The sequence below is a fragment of the Tachyglossus aculeatus genome, chromosome 18 (genome assembly GCF_015852505.1).
Source record: "Tachyglossus aculeatus isolate mTacAcu1 chromosome 18, mTacAcu1.pri, whole genome shotgun sequence".
Classification (NCBI taxonomy): domain Eukaryota; kingdom Metazoa; phylum Chordata; class Mammalia; order Monotremata; family Tachyglossidae; genus Tachyglossus; species Tachyglossus aculeatus.
The window spans coordinates 3,111,376-3,131,643 of NC_052083.1; the positions used below are offsets into that span (position 1 = coordinate 3,111,376).

Here is a 20,268-nt window from a genome sequence, read left to right on the forward strand (position 1 = left end):
AATGGTCTTGAAATAAAGTACCTGGGATTCAGTTAAGCAGAAAAGAAATGAGTTTTGGTTTAATTCAGCCTGCTACTAGAGTGTATTGGGAAAGAGGACCTGGGTTCTAATTCCGGCTCTGCAACTTGTCTGCTGTGTTGCCTCAGGCAAGTCACTTCATTTCTCTGGGCCTCAGTTACCTCATCTGTAAAATGGGGTTTAAGATATGAGCCCCTTGTGGGACATGGGCTCCGTCTAACCCGATTAGCTTGTATGTAGCCCACTGCTTAGTACAATACTTGGCACATAGTAAGTGCTTAACAAATGCCATAAAAATTTAAACAAATTTATTTTTAAAAAATGAGGAAAAGAAAATGGTTAAAGGTGTGCCAGTCTCTACTGTATCATTGGTTGGGGTTTAATATTGGCTACATTTTGGATTCATGGCGAATGAGTGATTTGGGGGCTGTAATTCTCTTTGGAATTCATAAACCCTGAGGCTAGAGAGGGGGACTAAGTCTGAGAGGGCAACAGTATCAGAATTCAAGAGGTTTCTACTACCAAATTCTTTTCTCTCTCAGCAGCCCCTGACACATCTTATCCACAACTGCTCAATTGGCTTTCAATCCCGGTTGGGTTTCCACCAAATTCCATGCAGGGCCATAGATTAGATGAAGTGCTTCAGCCTTTTTTTTTTAATAGTATTTATTAAGCACTTACTATATGCCAGGCACTTTTCTAAGTACTGGAGCAGATACAAGAGAATCAGGTTGGACACAGTGTCCCACATGGGTCTCAAAATCTTAATCCCATTTTACAGATGAGGTAACTGACCCTCAGAGAAGTGAAGTGAGTTGCCCGAGGTCACACAGCAGACGTGGGGGAGCCAGGATTAGAGCCAAGGTCCTTTTGATTCCCAGTCCCATGGTCTATCCACTAGACCACACTGCTTCCATTTGGGGACGATGTTTGGCACACCCCTGGTCCCTACAAGGCAGGTTAGTGTAATCGGTGCTTGGTTCCACCGTTGGGAAGGGCCACGTTGACATGCCACCAAACAAGAGAGCTATCTCATACTGTGTCCCTCAGGTCCTTGTACATTAGCTTTGTGGGATCGCAGGAGAGTCAACAAGTTCTCTGAGTTTCCCTGTAACAATAGAAACCTACAAAGGAAACCGAAAACTTGGTCTGAGCCCTCAGTGAGCTTGTCATCATCTTAGTGGTATTTATTGAGTGCTTACTGTGTGCAAAGCACAGAACTAAATGCTTGGGAGAGTACAGTACAACAAAATTGGTAGACACATTCCCTGCACATTTAGACTGTGAGCCCACTGTTGGGTAGGGACTGTCTCTATATGTTGCCAATTTGTACTTCCCAAGCGCTTAGTACAGTGCTCTGCACACAGTAAGCGCTCAATAAATACGATTGATGATGATGAGTTTACAGTTTAGAGAGAGAGACAGATATTAATATAAATCTCCTAAATTACCAATGAGCTTTTCCCCTAGATGCACAGAAAGGCCCTCTTGGGAAGAAGCTCTGCCTTTGCTTTCCTGAAACCCCCACCTGGGGATTCATTCATTCATTCAATAGTATTTATTGAGCGCTTACTGTGTGCAGGGCACTCTACTAAGTGCTTGGGAAGTACAAGTTGGTAACATATAGAGACGGTCCCTACCCAACAACGGGCTCACAGCCTAGAAGGGGGAGACAGAGAACAAAACAAAAAGTGGAGACAGGTGTCAAAGTCATCAGAACAAATAGAATTAAAGCTGTATGCACATCATTAACAAAATAAATAGAATTGTAAATATGTACAAGTAAAATAGAGTAATGTATCTGTACAAATATATATACAAGTGCTGTGGGGAGGGGAAGGAGGAAGGGCTGGGGGGATGGGGAGGAGGAGATTAAGATAGGTATTAAATACCTATGGGTCAATCACTGGACTAAGCGCTGGGATAGGGATGGTCGAGCAAGAAGTCCATGGCTAATTGGCATGGAGCCTCCTCAGGACGCAGGGTCGGGGCAATGTCTGTGGAGGTCTGGGTCGAACGTGCTTTGGTTATTAGTTGGTTCCTCCCAGAACTCAGGTCTGCAGAACTCTCCCAGGCCAGAGCCCCTGGACAGCAGCCTCCTCTGGCCCACCTTTGCTGGGACCACAGTTTTGAGGACAAAATAGCACTCTTGTTTGGGGAAATGTCTTTAGTTTGCCATGACAACAGGAGCTGTGTTGATTCAGTTGAAGATTTGGCTTCTTGAGCTCCCTCACGGATTACATAAAGCAGCCAATTGATGAAAGGATTGAGGTCCTTCAGTTTGATTGAATACTTTCCCCCTTGAAGGGGAATCCATTTTCTACTGATCAGAAATGAGTGGAGATTGGGAGTTCCGGCCCCTCAGCAAAAGGCAGGGGTGGGCAGGGAGGGATTTTAAGAGAAACAGAGAAAGTCCCTCTTAGAGATGGGTTAGTGGCTTTGCCAAAGTTCAATGTTTTTTTAAAGATTTTAACACCTTTCCCTTTGCCTAGCTCTTTCTGTTTTCAGCCGCTCAAAGCAAACACAGCAACCCAGAAATCCAGTTCCATTCCCTATAAGTAAACTGGAGCTGAGGAGGGCTTACAGAGTTTGGAGGGGGACGAGGAGAACTGCACCAGCCAAACAGGAAAACCACTGAGCAGGTTGAAACCTGGGCCCACAGACAAGTTCTTTGGCCTGACCCGATCTCAGAAGGACCTGGGTTCTAATCCCGACTCCACCACATGTCTGTTGTCTGACCTAGGGCAAGTCACTTCACTTCTCTAGGCCTCAGTTATCTCATCTTTAAAATGGGGATTAAGAGTGTGAGCCCCGTGTGGGACAGGGATGGTATCCAACCTGATTAACTTGTACATACCCAAGCACTTAGAACAGTGCTTGGCACATAGTAAGTGCTTAACAAGTATCATTATTATCATTATTCTCTGAGCTTCAGTTCCCTCATCTGTAGAATGGGGATTAATACTGTGAGCCGTATGTGGGATAGGGATTGTGTCCAACCCGATTTGCTTGTATCCACCCCATCCTGGTACAGTAAGAGTTAATACAGTACCTGGTACATACTAAGAACTTAACAAATCCCATAATTTTTATTATTATTATTATCAGTGTTGCCTAAATCCCCATGCTGTCTTTGCTTTTGATGCTTTTTAGCATTTCTTATCTTTTTGTGAACCCCCTAAGCAACAGGGACCATGTCTAACTCTGTTCACCGTAAACACTTGGGCAATTTCCCATCCTTCCTGTACTACCACCATCTGCCTGGTCAAAGGGCTCCCGAGCACTGAAATGGCTGCAAGTAGGGAAGCCAGAGGACTGGATAATCCGCAGACTGAATTATCCCTGGCGTCAGAAGGAATCAAGGGTGGGCTGGTGATACCTGTCTGTCTGTCCATTTTCTTCCTTGACTAGAAGGGCCCAAGGAAAATGAAGGCTCCCAGGAGGCAGCCCCTGGACAAGGAGAAGGAGGTGTTGAACCACTCAACAGTAACCCATCCGTGGGATCTCCATCTCTGGGTTATGTGAAGAAAAGGTACAGCCCCAGGATTGCCGAAGATGCAGCCTGATGTGGTGATGTTGTCTGTGAATGAGTGAGCCTGAGTATCAGAGAGACAGTGACTGAGACTCTGCTTTTATCTTTTTCTGTCTTTCTTTCCCTGTCACTTTTTCTCTCCCTTTCCTGCCTTTTCCTCCTGGGCTGAGTTTTGGTTTACTATATCCTTGTCCTTCAGAAGCCCTAGCCACTAATAGCATCACAACATGAAACAAACGGGGATATTTCCGTTGACCAATGACATTCCATTTGATCGATCTGATAAGAACACATGAGTGTTCCAATTATTTTGTGAATGATTTGTTGGTAATCGGCCACCTTTTCAGTTTGGCCCCGCACCCAAGCGTTTAGTCACACGAGCCTTCCGATGGCAGGAACGAATTGGATTTGCCAGGCATAAAAGGTGTCTCTTTACCAAAGCAAATCTCCCTTTCTTATTTTCCACAGATCCAAACTGGTGACCAAGACTCATGACGGGGAAGCCAAGTTCCAGAATTACCAAGTAAGTCCTGTCCCTGTCCCCGCTCCAACAGCCCAACCGTATGTGTAGAGATTAGCACAATAAGACTTTGTCTGTGCTTCGCAGATCAGCATAACCATCATCGAAGCCCGGCATCTGGCGGGCGAAAATATCGATCCCGTTGTGATCATTGAGGTCGGGGATGAGAAGAAGCAGACCTCGGTCAAAGAAGGAACCAACAGCCCATTTTACAATGAAGTAAGACCACCTTGCTCATTTTTTATCATCATATTTATCGTGTTATTATGTGCTTACTAGGTGCCTGGCACGGGGCTAAATGCTACGGTAGATTCAAGTTAATTGCATAGACATAGTCCCTTTCCCAGATCGGGCTCACATACTAAGAGAAAGGGGGATCAGAGATGTTAGTGGAATAGTGGATATTCTAGTGCAAATTAGAATAGTCAAATAGACTTAGGCTCGGTAAGAAATCTGATTTGCCTTCTTAAAAAGTCATCCAGGAGGATATTAATAACAAATTGAAAATCTAGTCTTCGACACCATTCATCTTCAAGCTAGTGATGTTCTTACCATCAGATGTCACAGTGAGGAGCCTCTGGTTAGTGCTCCTGGAGAAAATCTTGGCCTTCTGGCCCAGTGTGACTAACAGAGGTCTTTTGTTCTCACAGTATTTTGTGTTCGACTTCGTCGGGCCCCAAGTACATCTGTTCGACAAAATTATCAAAATCTCGGTAAGTATCTAAAGGTTCTGGATGGTTGGATTGTGGTCAGCCATCTGCCAGATACCTGTCCCTTGTGGAGGGAGACGGGTTGGGGGCACCTGAAAGTTATAGAGAGGAGAGAAAGAAAGTAGAAAGAAAGGGAGAAATGGAGGGGAGAGAGAAAGTAGAAAGAAGGACAGGGAAGAATGAGGGGAGAGAAAGAGAAGTAGGGGAAAGGAAAAGAGAAAATGAAAAGAGTGAAGGGGAAATAATAATTGTGATGCCCTTATGCACTTATGTGCCAAGCATTGCACTAAACGCTGGGGTAGGTACAGGATAATCAGGTTGGACCCAGTCCCTGTCCCCGCCAGGGTTCACAGTCAAAGAGGGTGGGAAAGAGCTGTGGGGAGGAAAGAAGAAACTGAAGAGAAGGAAGGAGGAGAACTGGGGAGAAGGGGAGACAAGCGGGGGACACATTGTATCTGCCGCTTCTGGCAAACACTCCCATCCCCAGGTGAGTGGGAGTGGGACTGGTGGTCTCATCACGCCGTGCTGCGGGTGGCAGGCACCGCCGTGACTCCAGAGGAGAGTGGGCCAGCTCAGGCAGGCTGGGCAGGTTTCATTTGTCCATTCCAGATGTTGGCATGATGTCCTCAGGACTCTCCTTCCCTTGCTTGGATGGTCCAGAAGACAAACTCTCTTAACTTCTTTCCGCCCTGGCACAGGTCATGCACCACAAGCTCATCGGAAGCCTGATGATTGGCTCCTTCAAAGTGGACGTGGGGACAGTTTACAGCCAACCAGGTGGTTTGCTTTCTCTCTTTAGTTTCTTACAGGTGTGTGTGTGTGTGTGTGTGTGTGTGTGCATGTGTGCGTGTGCAGGCATGTCTAAAGCCCAGCTGGACACTCTAGTGTGTTCCTGGTTGGTGGCCTGAAAGTTTGTGGCAGAGGTGAAGATCCGTGAGGGCAGAGGGAGCATCGAACATGGGGCCAAAAGACTGGCAAGTAAGAGAGCCTTCGGGATCCTGTAGTTCCTTACTGAAATGGCACAGTGGAGGCTTCTTCCTGTTGAAGAGAAAACACAACACCTGGTACATAAAAATAATGGTTATGGTATTTGAGTACTTACTATGTGCCAAGCACTGGGGGAGATACAAAATAATCAGGTTGGACACAGTCCCTGCCCCACATGGGGGCCACATTCTAAATAGAAGGGAGAAGAGATATTGGATCCCCATTTTACAGAGGGGGAAACTGAGGCATAGAACAGTAAAAAACTTGCCCAGGGTTACACAACGGGCAAATTGCAAATCTGGGATTGGAACCCAGGTCCTCTGATTCCCAGGCCTGTGCTATTTCCTTCAGTTCAAGTTACATCAGAACCAGGAGAGAGGATTCGGCTATCTCTTTGCTGGCCATTAAATCCTTTCTCTTGACCATAAAAAGCACTCCTATGCTTGGCCCTCTCTCTTTCAAAAAAAAATGGAATTTGTGACATGCCTACTGTGTGCCAGGCACTGTGCTAAGTGTTGGGCTAGGTACATGCTAATCAGGTTAGACACAGTCTCTGTCCTACATTGGGCTCACAGTTTTAATCTCCGTTTTACAGATGAGGTAACTGAAGCACAGAGAAGTTAAGTGACTTGCCCAAGGTCCCCCAGAAGACAAGTGGCAGAGCCGGGATTAGAACTCGGTCCTTCTGATTCCCAGGCCCATGTCCTAGGCCACACTGCTGCTCGCATGGCTCTTGCCAGCTCTGATACACCCCTCTTCTACAAAGGGAGGAAGGATTCTCCCATTAGTTGGAGGTGATAAAATTGTCTGGGCCTGGTTGAGTTGTGAGTTTCTCCCCTAGAACCATATCGTTGGATACAGCTGCGACTGGAGCGGAATTCTCTTACCTCCAGTCACTGGATTCCCAATCATCTATGTTTTCCAGGTCATCAGTTCTGTGACAAATGGGCCCTTCTCACCGACCCCACTGACATTAGAACAGGAGTCAGAGGCTATCTGAAGTGTGACATCAGCGTTGCTGGGAGAGGAGACACAGCACTTACCAGTCAGAAAACATCAGTTGCTGATGAACACATAGAAAAGTGAGATTTGATGGCTATTTCTTGGACCAAGTGAAAACCATTTTGTTCTCTCCTTCCTTCCGTTCACCCATGTCTTTCCAATATGGAGGCTCTCTGAAGGGGGTTTATCTTCTCTTTTCTTGTAGGAACCTTCTGATCCCAAAGGGATTTCCATCGGAGAGGCCTTGGGCCAGATTCTATGTGAGGATCTACAGGGCTGAAGGGCTACCCAAGATGAACTCCAGTATCATGGCCAATGTCACCAAAGCATTTGTAGGAGATGGCAAAGACCTTGTGGATCCGTTTGTGGAGGTCATGTTTGCGGGTCAGACGGTAAGCAGGAAGCAAACTCTCTGGAACAAGCCAAGGCCAGGAGTTTTGCAAAGGCACTAGGGGGGAAGAGCATTAAGAGCGTGAATTACTACTTTTATGCTCTCCCAAGTGTTTAGTACAGTGCCTGGAACTTGGGTGCTCAAGAAACACCATTGATTGATTGACAAGGGGCCATATTAATACTAAGGAATAAGAAGCCTTCTGTTCCTGACCCAAAGCTTGTTGGGAGCAAATATGCTTTAAACCAGAAGTCCAATATATTCATTCAAAGAAAGAAGCCCTATTTTGATCTCTGGGTAGTATACATATATATATATATATATATATATATATATATATATATATATATATATATATATATGCATAATTCAGCTATGCCATAAAGAATAAGTACACACAGAAATATGTATCTTTAAAAATAGCATGGCCATATTTGCTGCTTATCAATCCACGATATTTATTGAGCGCTTACTGTGGGAAAGTAAATACACAGACTTGGTAGACATGATCCCTTGCCCTCAAGGAGCTTACAGTGTACGGAGGCACTTGGACTTTAAACTCCTTTACAGCTGACCACTGAAGCTGGTCCTATGAAATCCACTTCACAGAAGCCAAAAGTTGGCAAATAGAGGTTTGATGAGAGGCCACCATCACAAGCCAACCAGCAACGGGATTAAATTAGATATGAATTAGGTCACCAAACATCTGCTGTGAAGATAAGCCCTTTAATACCAAGATATGCTGCTTCCTATAATGTCGAAACTCAAACATTTAAGATCTTTTATGTTCCTGGTCCTCAAGAAGAGACAAGCTAATCTTAGCTTAAAGTAATTAGACAATCCTCAGTCTCCAACACCCCGAATCTGTCAATCAATCAATAGTAGCAATCAATCAATCAATTGGAGAAGCAGCATGGCTCAGTGGAAAGAGCACGGGCTTGGGAGTCAGAGATCATGAGTTCTAATCCCGGCTCCGCCGCTTGTCAGCTGCGTGACTTTGGGCAAGTCACTAAATTTCTCAGTGCCTCAATTACCTCATCTGTAAAATGGGGATTAAAACTGTGAGCCCCATGTGGGACAACCTGATCACCTTGTATCCCCCCCAGCGCTTAGAACTGCTTTGCATATAGTAAGCGCATAACAAATACCATCATTATTACTATTTATTGAATGCTTACTATCAGCAGAGCACTGTACTAAGCTCTTGGAAGAGTACAGTACAACAGAATTAGCAGTCACATTTCCTACCCATTAACGAGCTTAGTCTAGAGAGGGAAACAGACATTAATATGAATGTAATGAATATAAAGTAATTTATAATATATATATATATATATATAATATGCTGTCCAGAGATCTAAGTGACTGCCTGATGTGCTTATGTTTGCTTCCAAAGCAAAAATACTTTGCTAAAGTTGTTAGCCCATTTGCTCCCAAGAGCAACAGAGCAAAATGATACAGGGACTGTATCTGACCTGATTAACTGTGTCTACCCTAGCACTTAAACGAGTACCTGACACATAGTAAGAGCTTAATAAATATACCATAGTTATAATTACTAAAGGAAAACTGATGGTATTACTCTTTTTGGCTGAGTTGCAGCCAAGTTGCAGTTTCTGAGTTAGTCGAGAGCATCGTGGTCAGTGTGGGGTTCCTGCCCGCTCTTCTCTTGTCCTAGGGTCGAACCACAGTGCAGAAAAATTGTGCAGATCCCATTTGGCACGAACAGATCATCTTCAAAGAGATGTTCCCTCCCTTATGTCGAAGAGTTAAAATCCAGGTGTGGGATGAAGGCAGCGTGAACGATGTGGCTCTGGCCGCACATTTTGTCGACTTGAGGAAAATTTCCAACGAGCAGGATGGAGACAAAGGTAAATGTAACTGGCTTTAGCTCCCAGATAAAACCTAGTTGATGCTGGTGTTTCACAGTAGAAATAGATAAAGTATTGACATTCAAGACCTCTGGACTTCTAGAAGAATTTCATTGGTGGAGACTCAGAGTAGCTGGGAGCTCCTCAACAGCAGCGGGTGGGAGGGAGGGCAAATCTTTTGCTGAACTCTTCCCAAATACTTGGTTTGATGCTGCAGGTATAGTAGGTGCTCATTAAATATTAATGATTCATATGGCACACACGGAATATCGACAAGTCAGTTTCTTCTTTCATTCATTCATTCATTGTTGTATTTATTGAGCACTTACTGTGTGCAGAGCACTATACTAAGCGCTTGGTAAGTACAAGTTGGCAACATATAGAGACGGTCCTAAACCTAGCCAAGTTCTTAGTTCAGGTTTTGAGATGGGAATTTCTTTCTCTGTTGGTGCATTACACTGTCACTTCATTTCTAGGGTGGCTGCTACCTCAGGCCCTAGGCTTTCAGGGAGTCATCTAGAGGAGAAATGGGGGAGGAGAAGACAGCCTCTCCCCCAAATTCTTAACTAATTCAGAGACAAATAAACTAGAGAGAAGGGTCCATAGTAATCCCCTGTTTTCCAATATTTTGGGGTTTTTTTTGAATGGTATTTAAGTGCTTACTATATGTCCAGCACTGTTCTAAATGCTGGAATAGATATGTTAATCAGACTGGACACAGATACTGACTCCCCACTGTACAGATGAGGAAACTGAGGCACAGAGAAGTTACGTGCCTTGCCCAAGGTCACACAGTAAGCAGTTGGCAGAGCCAGAATTAGAAACCAAGTCTTCTGACTCCTAGGCCTGAGTTCTTTCCACTAGGCCGTGCTGCTTCTCTTGGTGTTTGACCTCAATTTTTTTTCTTTTGCATTATGAAAATGTGTTTACAACAGCAGTGGGAGCTTAAAAGCCATGAAGAATAGCAACAGGGTAGCGTGGCCTAAAGAAAAGAGCAAAGCACTGGGAGTCAGGAGACCTGGGTTCTAATCCTGACTCCACTACTTACCTGCTGTGGGATCTTGGGAAAGTCACTCCACTTCTCTGGGCCTCAGTTTCCTCATCTATGAAATGAAAGTGAACCCCATTTGGGATAGGGACTTTGACAAACCTGATTGTATTGTATCTACCCCAGTGCTTAGCACATGGTAAGCACTTAACCAAAAACATTATCATTGAAAATTATAATGAAATCTGGTTCTCCATAGGGTTTCTTCCTACTTTTGGACCAGCTTGGATCAATCTGTATGGCTCTCCCAGGAACCACAGTCTAGCAGACAACCAGGATCTGAATGAAGGTTTTGGGGAAGGAGTCTCTTTCCGGGGCCGGATTCTCCTAGAGATTGCCGTGGAGATCCTGTCAGGGGGATCGCAAGAATCTAAGTTTTCCAAGGTTCTGAAGGCCGCCAAGCTGCCCTCCAAAGACAAGGACTCAAAGTCACCCCGAGGATCGGCGAAGAATGAGGAGGGTAAATCTCACCCCACTTCCGACAAGACCAACACTACTGAGGTCGAAGTTGAGCCTTTCAGTGTGCCTCCTGAGGTTTGTTGGAATCTGTGTTAGAATTCTCTTATGGGAGATGAAGAGTCAAATGAGGCAAATCCTTTCCCAAAATCAGTAGGCCTGAAAAATTCTCTCCAGCCTGCAAAATCCTCGTTGGCCTTCCCCCACAGCCTTCTGCAAATCACACTCTCCTAAAGTCCTCTATGTCAGCAATGGAACCATCTGTCACAAAGCACTACTACTATTACTGTTGTGGTATTTGTTAAGCGCTTACTATGTGCCAGGCATGGTACTAAGCACTGGGGTAGATACAAACTAATCAGGATGGACACAGTCCCTGTCCCACATGGGGCTCACAGCCTTAATCCCCATTTTAAAGATGAGGTAACTGAAACGCAGAAGTTAAGCAATTTGTCCTCACAGTAGACAAGTGGTGGAGCAGGTCCTCTGTCTCCTAAACCTGTATTCCTTCTACTAGGCCACACTGCTTCAAATGCCCCTGGAATTTCCCCTCAGAGCTTCCAAAAGAAATAAAAATCCAGGAAGCAGCAGAGAAAACATTTCAATTAGTACTGAGGCCTGATTTTCATTAGGCCCCCCCGATTTCTTTGAAATCCTAGCCACCAGGGCACATGCTTAGTTTCATGCTGCTGTGGACACTTACCAACATTGTTTCCAAGATCATAAATTTCCGGCACACTCAGTAGGACAGGCTAGAAGCGGTCTGGGGATGAAGGAGTATGGCTTGGGATTCAAGTTACCCAGTTGACACCAGGAATTCTCCAATATGCCTGGTAACCCAAAAGCAAAATCCAGCGGGTTACTACGAGCCTAACAGGACCCACTCCTAAAGCATTCAGGGAGAATTCCCTTCTTTGGGGACTCATCCTCTCTCCTGAGATCGCAATTACTTCCTCAGGTATGAAGCAGCATGGCCTAAGTGGATAGGGCACAGGCCTGGGGGTCAAGAACTGGCTCTGCCACCTGTCTACTGTGTGACCTTGGGTAAGTCACCTCATTTCTCTGTGCCTCATTTACCTCATCTCTTATACGGGGATTTAGACTGTGAGCCCCATGTGGGACAGGGACTGTGTCCAACGCGATTTGTTTGTATACACATCCCAGCCCTTAGTAAAGTGCCTGGCACCTAGTAAGCACTTTAACAAATACCTCCACAATTAGGATGCTAGCACAGTGCCCTGACCCTCCTACCATGCAAGAATCCTTTGCAAGCTTTCCTGAGCATTCCCTTCAGATTGTAAGAGGCCAAAAGGCCAAACATCACCCTCAGGTTTTGACTTAAACGAATCAGGGTAAACAGGCAATTGAAACCAGTTAAATTGTTCATGGTCACCACCACCTACTAGCTGGGGGATGACTACAGATCAATAAAAGCATCTTACTGTTTGAAGGGATTTTTTTCCCTCAGAAAACATGTGCTAGTCACATGATTGTTCCTTGGTTCCATGGCTGGGAGAAGAAATGCTGAAAGTTCACAATTAAGATGGCCACTGAAAGCACTTGAAAATACCAGAAATTAAGACACGTGTTGTTATACGTATCAGGCAGTGTAGCGTGATGGCATCAACTCAGTTTTGCAGAAGACCACTGAGTTTTTCCAAACCTGAGAGAGTTCTCTGGTGGGGTTGGAGGTGTGCTGAACTCTTCCCACCTGCTTTGCCCCACTGGCAAGTTGCAGAACTTGGCAGCAGGAGCCGTGGCAGAGAGATTCTAGGCACTGAAAATATTATTACCAACGTGTCAGACCTAAAGACACGCGGTGCCTTACCCATTCCAGGCAGGGAACAGACCAGCTAAAAAACTGGACTGTCCAGCATTAAACTGGAATTCCGTTCACTGAACTCATCCAAAAAGATGGGAGTCCTCTATTATGCTCAGAACTTTTGCATTATGTGTATCTCTCCTGCCTATAATCCCCACACAGACCAAGGGGGAGAGAGGGCAGAAAGTGTCAGGGAGCAAGCAGCAGGACCATTCTGACCAGAGCTACTTAATTTCCATTATGAATGACCACGTCCCCAACCCTGTAGTCAACCTCAGCACAGTTTCCTATGGCATGCGATAACTGGAACTATAAACCAGGAATTAAAATTCCCTTTGGCTGTGGAGCCATTAGCTATCCCTTCAGTGCAGTGCTTTGTAACGTGGCTGCTCTACTCCCTAAACTGGGATAGAATTTTCTGGCCCTTGTCCTTGGATATCCCCTGGGATTATTCTTTCTTCCCTGTTTCCCAAGGCCAGAGGATGATCTGCTGAAAACCAAATTCCACCAGTGTGTACTTAGAGCACCTGACACCCTGAGGCTCTAGCAGGTTCTCTTGATGATTCTTCTCAGGTTTCCTACCTCCCCTGTCCCTCTGTCCTGGGATGGGTGGGGCTTTGGGCATGTCGAGCGCTCCAGCTTGGCTCTGCTGCCACCATTTTCCCTCTAGCCCAGGTCCTTGTCCTTCTCCGTAGCTGGTGAGATGGACGTCCCAGTGGGCAGCCGGTATGGCCCGGTGATAGTGCTGCCCTCTGCCCTAGGGCCACGTGTGGCCTCTCAACACACCCTCAATGAGCAACTGTGGCCTGATGGGTTTCCATCTCTGCTGCCTGCATTTCTCGACTTCAGAGCAATGCAGTCTCCTGGTGAGAACCCCAGGTCCAGGCTGAAGATCTCTGGGGAGGGAAAAGCCAGGAACATTGCTGTTTTGGAGACTGGAGGAGAACCTTAACCTCCTTAATCTGCTCTGCAGGCAATGAACTTGGGACAGTTAGCCCATTCCACTCCCTCTCCCTTCCCTTCTTCTTTCTCTTCTTCCCCCTCTTCTCAACCTTTGCTACCTCTCTTTCTCTCCCTCTTTTTCCCCTTCTCCCTCCTCCTCCACTTCTTTCTCCTTTCTTCCATTTCTCCCTCCCCTTCCTTCTCCCCATCCACCTCCCTTCCCTCCCTCTTCTACCCACTGATTCCATCAATTTATTTCCTCTACTTTCTCCTTCCCCTTTCCTTCCCTTACCCTCTTTTCTCCCCACCCCACCCCCAACCACTTCCTTCCTTATTTCCTTCCCAACCCCCTTGCTTCTCACTTCTCTTCCCCTCCTCTAACTGGATTCAGAGCCACCAGGGCTGGGTGGGAATGGAGGCCTGTTAGCTTTCTGAGCACAAGCTGCCTGTTGGAGACCCTTATTGAAGCCCTCTTTCAGCTGTAATTGTGTTCTGAAATGGAACAGCAGAACCATCTGATTTGGTCTGGCAATTTGCCTGATATGTTTCTGAGTCATCATGCCATTTGAAACTGAAATAGCGATTTGATTTCCTGTAAATTTCTGTCAGGCAGACATCCCAGGCTTACTGTCTGGATTTAGAAAATGACCCAATTCAGTGTATTATTGTCTGTCTCCATAGATTATACCAGAAAAATATGAAGATTTTCTTCTCTTTGGGGCATTTTTTGAAGCCACTATGATCGACAAGAAGATTGGAGATAAGCCAATTAGTTTTGAAGTTTCTGTGGGTAAGTCTAGCAAAGCATCTGAATGATAAGAAAACTCTTTTCTGCAGTGAGAGTTATTGATATGTGTTGTTGCAACTAACAGTTCCAAGTAATTGCTCAGAGAAAAGGTAAGTCCCCGAAAATTTGCTCCCTGGCTCCAAGCCATATTTGGTAGTCTTGTCTTCACTTTATCCAAATTTCAGTGTTAATTCATTATGGCAATTAATTATAGTATTTGTTAAGCACTCACAATGTGCCAAGCACTGTCCTAAGCACAGGAGTAGATACAAGATCATTAGGTCAGGCATAGTCCCTGCCCCACGTGGAGCTCACAGTCAGAATAGGATTTAATCCCCCATTTTTTAGATGAGGAAATGGAGAGAAGTTGAGTGACTCATCTAGAGTCACACAGCAGACCAGTGACAGATTTGAGATTAGAACCCAGGTCCTCTGACTCAGTCAGTAAATCGTATTTATTGAGCATTTACTGTGTGCTGAGCACTGTACTAAGCACTTGGGAGAGTACAATATAACAATATGGTCTTAGAATGGTATATTATCAGAGGACTGAAAGGGTCCTTGAAGCACCAACCAGTCCATCCCCCTACCTTCAAAAAGTTACTATTCCCCTCTCTCCCCTAGCCCCGCCACCATTCCAGGTGCTGTGTCCAACCTGATTTGCTTGTATCCACCCCAGCATGGGGTGCCTGGCACACAGTAAGTGCTTAATAAATGCCAATTATTATTGTTGTTATTACCATTATTAAGTTTCCTTCCTCTTCCCTCAGGAATCTATTCAGGAAAATCTTCCTAGCATCTACTATCTCATCCTGTGTGTTGAGGTCATGTCCTCTTGTCTGTTCTGTATGAAGATGGATCAATTAATGGAATTTATCAAGCACTTAATTTGTGCAGAGAACTGTACTAAGTTCTTGGGAGAGTACAATGCAACAAGGCTGGTGGACATGGTCGCTGCCCATAACGAGCTTACTAGACCAGTCTAGAAAGGGGGACTGAAATTCGGCAGACGATCTGTGTCTCCTGGATTTTCCAAGGCTGCATGAGTAGTTCCGGGTCATAAGCAGTTCAGCCATTGACCCGCTGATCATCTCTCTATCCCAGAGCTCAGAACAGTGTCCGGCACATAGTAAATGCTTGGCAAAAACCATTAAAAAATGCAGATTTCATTTTCGTGCTGACTTCTGGTCTTGGCTCTGCAAGGGAAGACTAAAAAGAAGAAAATGAGAAAAACATGAAAAGAAATCTGTGCAGATGGATTTACCTGAATTTGTAAAGATCCTTCAGGTTTTTGAGAAAAAGCCATTGATTCTTATTTTACCCAGTCAAAATGACTCTGCTTTAATTAATTCTTGGATTTTCCTCTTGAGAGAATTTTACATTTTCTCTGTAGTCAGATAGCTTTTTTTTGATTAGCAAATGTATATTGATTGTCCTCAGGGTGTACAGTTCTGTTCTAGGCAGGTGGTGGATAACAGTAAGTGGGGTCTGTGAACACTTACATGCCAAGCACTGTGCTAAGCACTGGAATCCAATCAGATGAGACACAGTCCCTGTCCCATACAGGAGAAGGAGGTGATGAGGATGCACATCAAAGGATGCTGACTTTTTTTTTCCTTCACCCCTTTGGGCAGTGTGTGTATTCGTATGGAATTAGTTTATGAGATGAAACAGCCTGAGCTGAGGAGAAGAAGTTTCCTTACAGTTACATTGCAGGGAATCAATACCTGGAAGCCATTAACAATGTTATAAGTAAACCCTTGTCTATGACTTTGTTCCTCTATAGTAGAAGCAGATCATAATGACAAAAATAACTGAGGTATTTAAGTGCTTACGATATGCCAGGAACTGTACTAAGCACTGGGGAAGATACAAGATAATCAGGTTGGACACAGTCCATGTCCCACATAGGGCTCATAGCTTTACAGTTGAGGTAACTGAGGCACAGAGAAGATAAATGACTTGCCCAAGTTCATGCAGTAGACAAGTGATGGAGCTGGGATTAGAAAAGAAAACTCTTTTCTATCCCAGTACCTATAGTAAGCACTTAACAAACATCATTAAAAAATTTAAAATCTTCAGAGAAAAGAGGGTAAATGGTTGTGTCTATCACTATTTGAAATGCGGCTGTTTGGACAGTGCAACAGTGTGACCATGCTGACCTCTTAGGAAAATAATAACAATATTTGTGGTATTCATTAGGAGCCATTCAAAGCCCTGAGTTTTACTGTTTCATGGGTAGAGGTTGGAGAATTGAGTCCTGTTTATGCAGGTGCACTGTTTTTATCACCCAAGGGTGCAGTTCACCACCAAGGAGCCCCCTCTTCACTACCTGAGGGCACATTTCACTGCCTGGCATCCTGTCTTCGGCCTCCACCTCTCAAGCCTCTAACGATGGGTTTTCTTTCTGAAGGCAACTTTGGCAATATCATTGACGGGGGTTCCCACCACGGAAATAGGAAGAAGTCGGCCGATAGCGTTGACGTGGAGAAAACCCCACTGCTTCACGAGGGCCAGGGCGAATCGGCTCACAAGGCCTTGTCGCAGGTCTCCACCACGCAACCGGAGAAGCCGTTGTTGATGGAAGGGAACAGGTGGGTTTAGGGGAAGCAGCGGGGCTTAGTGGGGCCCGGGAGTCAGAAGGATCTGGGGTCTAACCTGACTCTGCCACTGGTCTGCTGTGTGACCTTTGGCAAGTAGCTTCACTTCTCTAGGCCTCAGTTACCTCATCGGTAAAGAGTGGGCGGGTCTGCATCCAACCTGATTAACTTGTATCAACCCCAGCACTAAGAACAATGCTCGGCACATAGTAAGCGCTTAACAACTACCATAATAATAATAGTAATTATTATTATTGTTATCATCATTATTACCCTCTGAAAGGAGCGATCGGCATTGTTCACAATGGGTGCTGACTGCGGGTCGCAGAGCAGTTTCAAACTGTTCTTACCTATTCATGAACACCTTATCATCTCAAGGCACATTCAGGGAATTATTCTTTACTCTCGGATTTGCCCGCTTTCTCCACCACCCCCACCCTCAGCTTCACAGCATTTATGTAATAATAATAATAATGATAGCATTTATTAAGTGCTTACTATGTGCAAAGCACTGTTCTAAGTGCTGGGGAAGTTACAAGGTGATCAGGTTGTCCCACGGGGGGCTCACAGTCTTAATCCCCATTTTACAGATGAGGTAACCGAGGCCCAGAGAAGTGAAGTGACTTGCCCAAAGTCACACAGCTGGCAATTGGCGGAGCCCGGATTTGAACCCATGACCTCTGACTCCAAAGCCCATGCTCTTTCCACTGAGCCACGCTGCTTCCCATTATTTATCTATATTCATGTCTGTATCCCCCTCTAGACTGTAAGCTTGTTGTGGGCAGAGAATATGTCTACCAACTCTGTTATACCGTAAGTAAGCCTATAGTTTTAGAGTGAAAAGAATCAGTGGTATTTATTAAGTGCTTATTGTGTGTAAAGCACTATAAAAAGCACTGAGGGGGAGAGTACATTACAACAGAGTTGGTAGATTGGTAGACAAGTTCCCACCTGGAGCTTACAGTCTAGAGGGGGAAACAGATATTAGTATAAATAAATAAGAGATATGTATGTAAGTGCAGTAGGGCTGAGATTTAAATTATAATCTGATGAATTATAATTCAGTTATATGCAGAAATGCAGTTTCAGAAATGTTCATATAAGGCAATATCCAGAGATCAGTAATCAACCCAATTTGCTATCAAGAAATAGAATTTGTCATTATCAATTCATTAGAGATAAAATTAGAAGCCTTCCTCTCTGAGGTGGATATAATAATAATAATAATAATAATAATTGTGGTATTAGTTAAGTGCTTACTATGTGCCAGGCACCATACTAAGCACCAGGGTGGATACAAGCAAATCGGGTTCGGCACAGTCTCTGTCCTACACAGGGCTCACAGTCTTAATCATTTCTAGCGAAGCAGGATAGCTGCATTCTTCTGGTTCAAGGGCAGTTAAGGAGTTTCCTTGCTCTGGGAAGTCTTTTTGAACATGCTTCATTGATTCAGAAACATTCCTTTCTAGGTTTTTTAACAAAACAATGTTTGCAAACATAGACAATTGAGGTGTAGGTCATTACCTTCTATAAGCACTTAGGTAGTCAGTATATTAAGCCTGCAAGAGCCTTCAGAGAATCTTTTGGACTTCACATTTTAGGGTCTAGTAATAGCAATAATAATTAATAGTTAATAATAAATGTATTTGTTAAGTGCTTACTATGTGCCAAGCACTAGGCGCTGGGGTAGATACAAGATAATCAGGTCTCACACTGGGCTCACGATCTAAGTAGAAGGGAGAACAGGTATTGGATCCCCATTTTGCAGAATGAGGGAACTGAGGCACAGAGAAGTGAAGTGACTTGCCCAAGGTCACATAGACAAGTGGCAGAGCTGGAATTAGATCCCAGGTCCTCTGACTCCATGCTCTATCCACTAGGCATGCTGCTCCTCCTTGTAGTTAACAAATGTGCCTTGTATTTCTCTTGTGCTTTCTCAATTGCTTAGTATTGTGTCTTGCACCCAGTAGGTGCTTCTGTAGGAAAGTGACTGCGTTCAACCGGATTTGTTTGTATCCACCCCAGTGATTAATACCGTGCCTGGCACCTACTAAGCCCTTAACAAATACCACAATTATTATTACGAGAAGTTTACATTCTAAGAGAGGAGGAAGATACTTCCAAGGAGTGGAATCAAAATGCAGTAGTTGAATTTTCATATGTTCCTTGACAAATGCTGAGAATGGATATAAATAAGCCCCCTAGAAGCAGCGTGGCTCAGTGGAAAGGGTACGGGCTTTGGAGTCAGAGGTCATGGGTTCAAATTCCGGCTCCACCAATTGTCAACTGTGTGACTTTGGGCAAGTCTCTTCACTTCTCTGTGCCTCAGTACCCTCATCTGTAAAATGGGGATTAAGATTGTGAGCCCCCCATGGGACAACCTGATCACCTTGTATCCCCCCAGAGCTTAGAACAGTGCTTTGCACATAGTAAGGACTTAACAAATACCACTATTATTATTATTATTATTGTTGTTGTTGTTATTATTTGGACCTATCAATTTCTGGGTTGAACCGAGATCGAGCCTTCTGAAGTTGAAATGGGTTGAGTTTTTGACCAAGTCATCTTCCTGTGCTTCCAAAGCAGACTTAGAGACTTTGTTGAGCATCAGTTTACTTTGACAGTTTAATAAATGGCTCAACACCTCACCAGCTTTAGAAGTCCAGCCTGTAAACTCGTTATGAGCAGGGAACGTGTCTGCTAATTCTGTTGTACTGTACTCTCCCAAGTGCTTATTACAGAGCTCTGCATATAAGCACTCAGTAAATACCACTGATTGAGTCAGGAATCTCTGGATGATTAAATTTGTCTTATCAGTTAGTGGTATTTATTGAGCACTTGCTGTGTACAGACACTGTACTAAGTGTTTGGGAGAGCACAGTACATTAGAATTGGTAACAACTCCCTGACAACAAGGAGCTTAAAATCTAGGGGGAATTAGAGGTGAGAATTTGGCCTAGCATACTTAGCCGAGCGTGAATAAGCCAGAGAGATTCTTTGGGTATGTGGGTGGCCCAACCCTCATTTTAAAACTAATGAAGCCATGGCATGTGTTTCCCCAGGAACTACAACTATTTGCCATTTGAGGCAAAGAAGCCGTGTGTCTACGTGACCAGCTCCTGGGAAGATCAGACCTTCAGGCTCCACTGGTCCAATATGCTGGAAAAAATGGCAGACCACCTGGTACGTGCCTTTGCTTGGCTGTGTTTTTTTCAAATATGAATGTGGGAGGCAGAGATGCAGGGGAGAGGGAGAACACAGCATTGGGGAATCATGGTCTAGTGGAAAGAGTGCAGGCCTGAGGAGCCCACTGTTGGGTAGGGACTGTCTCTATATGTTGCCAACTTGTACTTCCCAAGCACTTAGTACAGTGCTCTGCACACAGTAAGCACTCAATTACAACTGATTGATTGATTGATTAATCAGGGGTCCTAGGTTCCAATCCTGATTCTGACATTTGCCTGCTGTGTGAAGTCAGATAAATCATTTAACTTTTCCGGGCCTCATTTTGGGGTTAAATAGCTATTCTCCCTCCTTCCTAGACTGGGAGCCTGATGTGGGAAGGAACTGTGTCTGATCTGT

At 44.7% G+C, this 20,268-nt stretch overlaps 1 protein-coding gene across 1 annotated transcript in view; it reads left to right on the plus strand.

Moving 5' to 3' along the window:
• Window positions 1–20,268, plus strand: part of FER1L6 (fer-1 like family member 6) — a 69,873-nt gene that overhangs the window by 9,724 nt on the left and 39,881 nt on the right. The window contains exons 5-16 of the mRNA XM_038760685.1: window positions 3,430–3,550; window positions 4,019–4,073; window positions 4,158–4,289; window positions 4,721–4,783; window positions 5,479–5,557; window positions 6,693–6,849; window positions 6,975–7,161; window positions 8,839–9,031; window positions 10,279–10,613; window positions 13,981–14,089; window positions 16,500–16,680; window positions 19,749–19,869. Coding sequence (XP_038616613.1) covers window positions 3,430–3,550; window positions 4,019–4,073; window positions 4,158–4,289; window positions 4,721–4,783; window positions 5,479–5,557; window positions 6,693–6,849; window positions 6,975–7,161; window positions 8,839–9,031; window positions 10,279–10,613; window positions 13,981–14,089; window positions 16,500–16,680; window positions 19,749–19,869 — 1,733 coding nt within the window. The remainder of the gene's footprint in view (window positions 1–3,429; window positions 3,551–4,018; window positions 4,074–4,157; window positions 4,290–4,720; window positions 4,784–5,478; window positions 5,558–6,692; window positions 6,850–6,974; window positions 7,162–8,838; window positions 9,032–10,278; window positions 10,614–13,980; window positions 14,090–16,499; window positions 16,681–19,748; window positions 19,870–20,268) is intronic.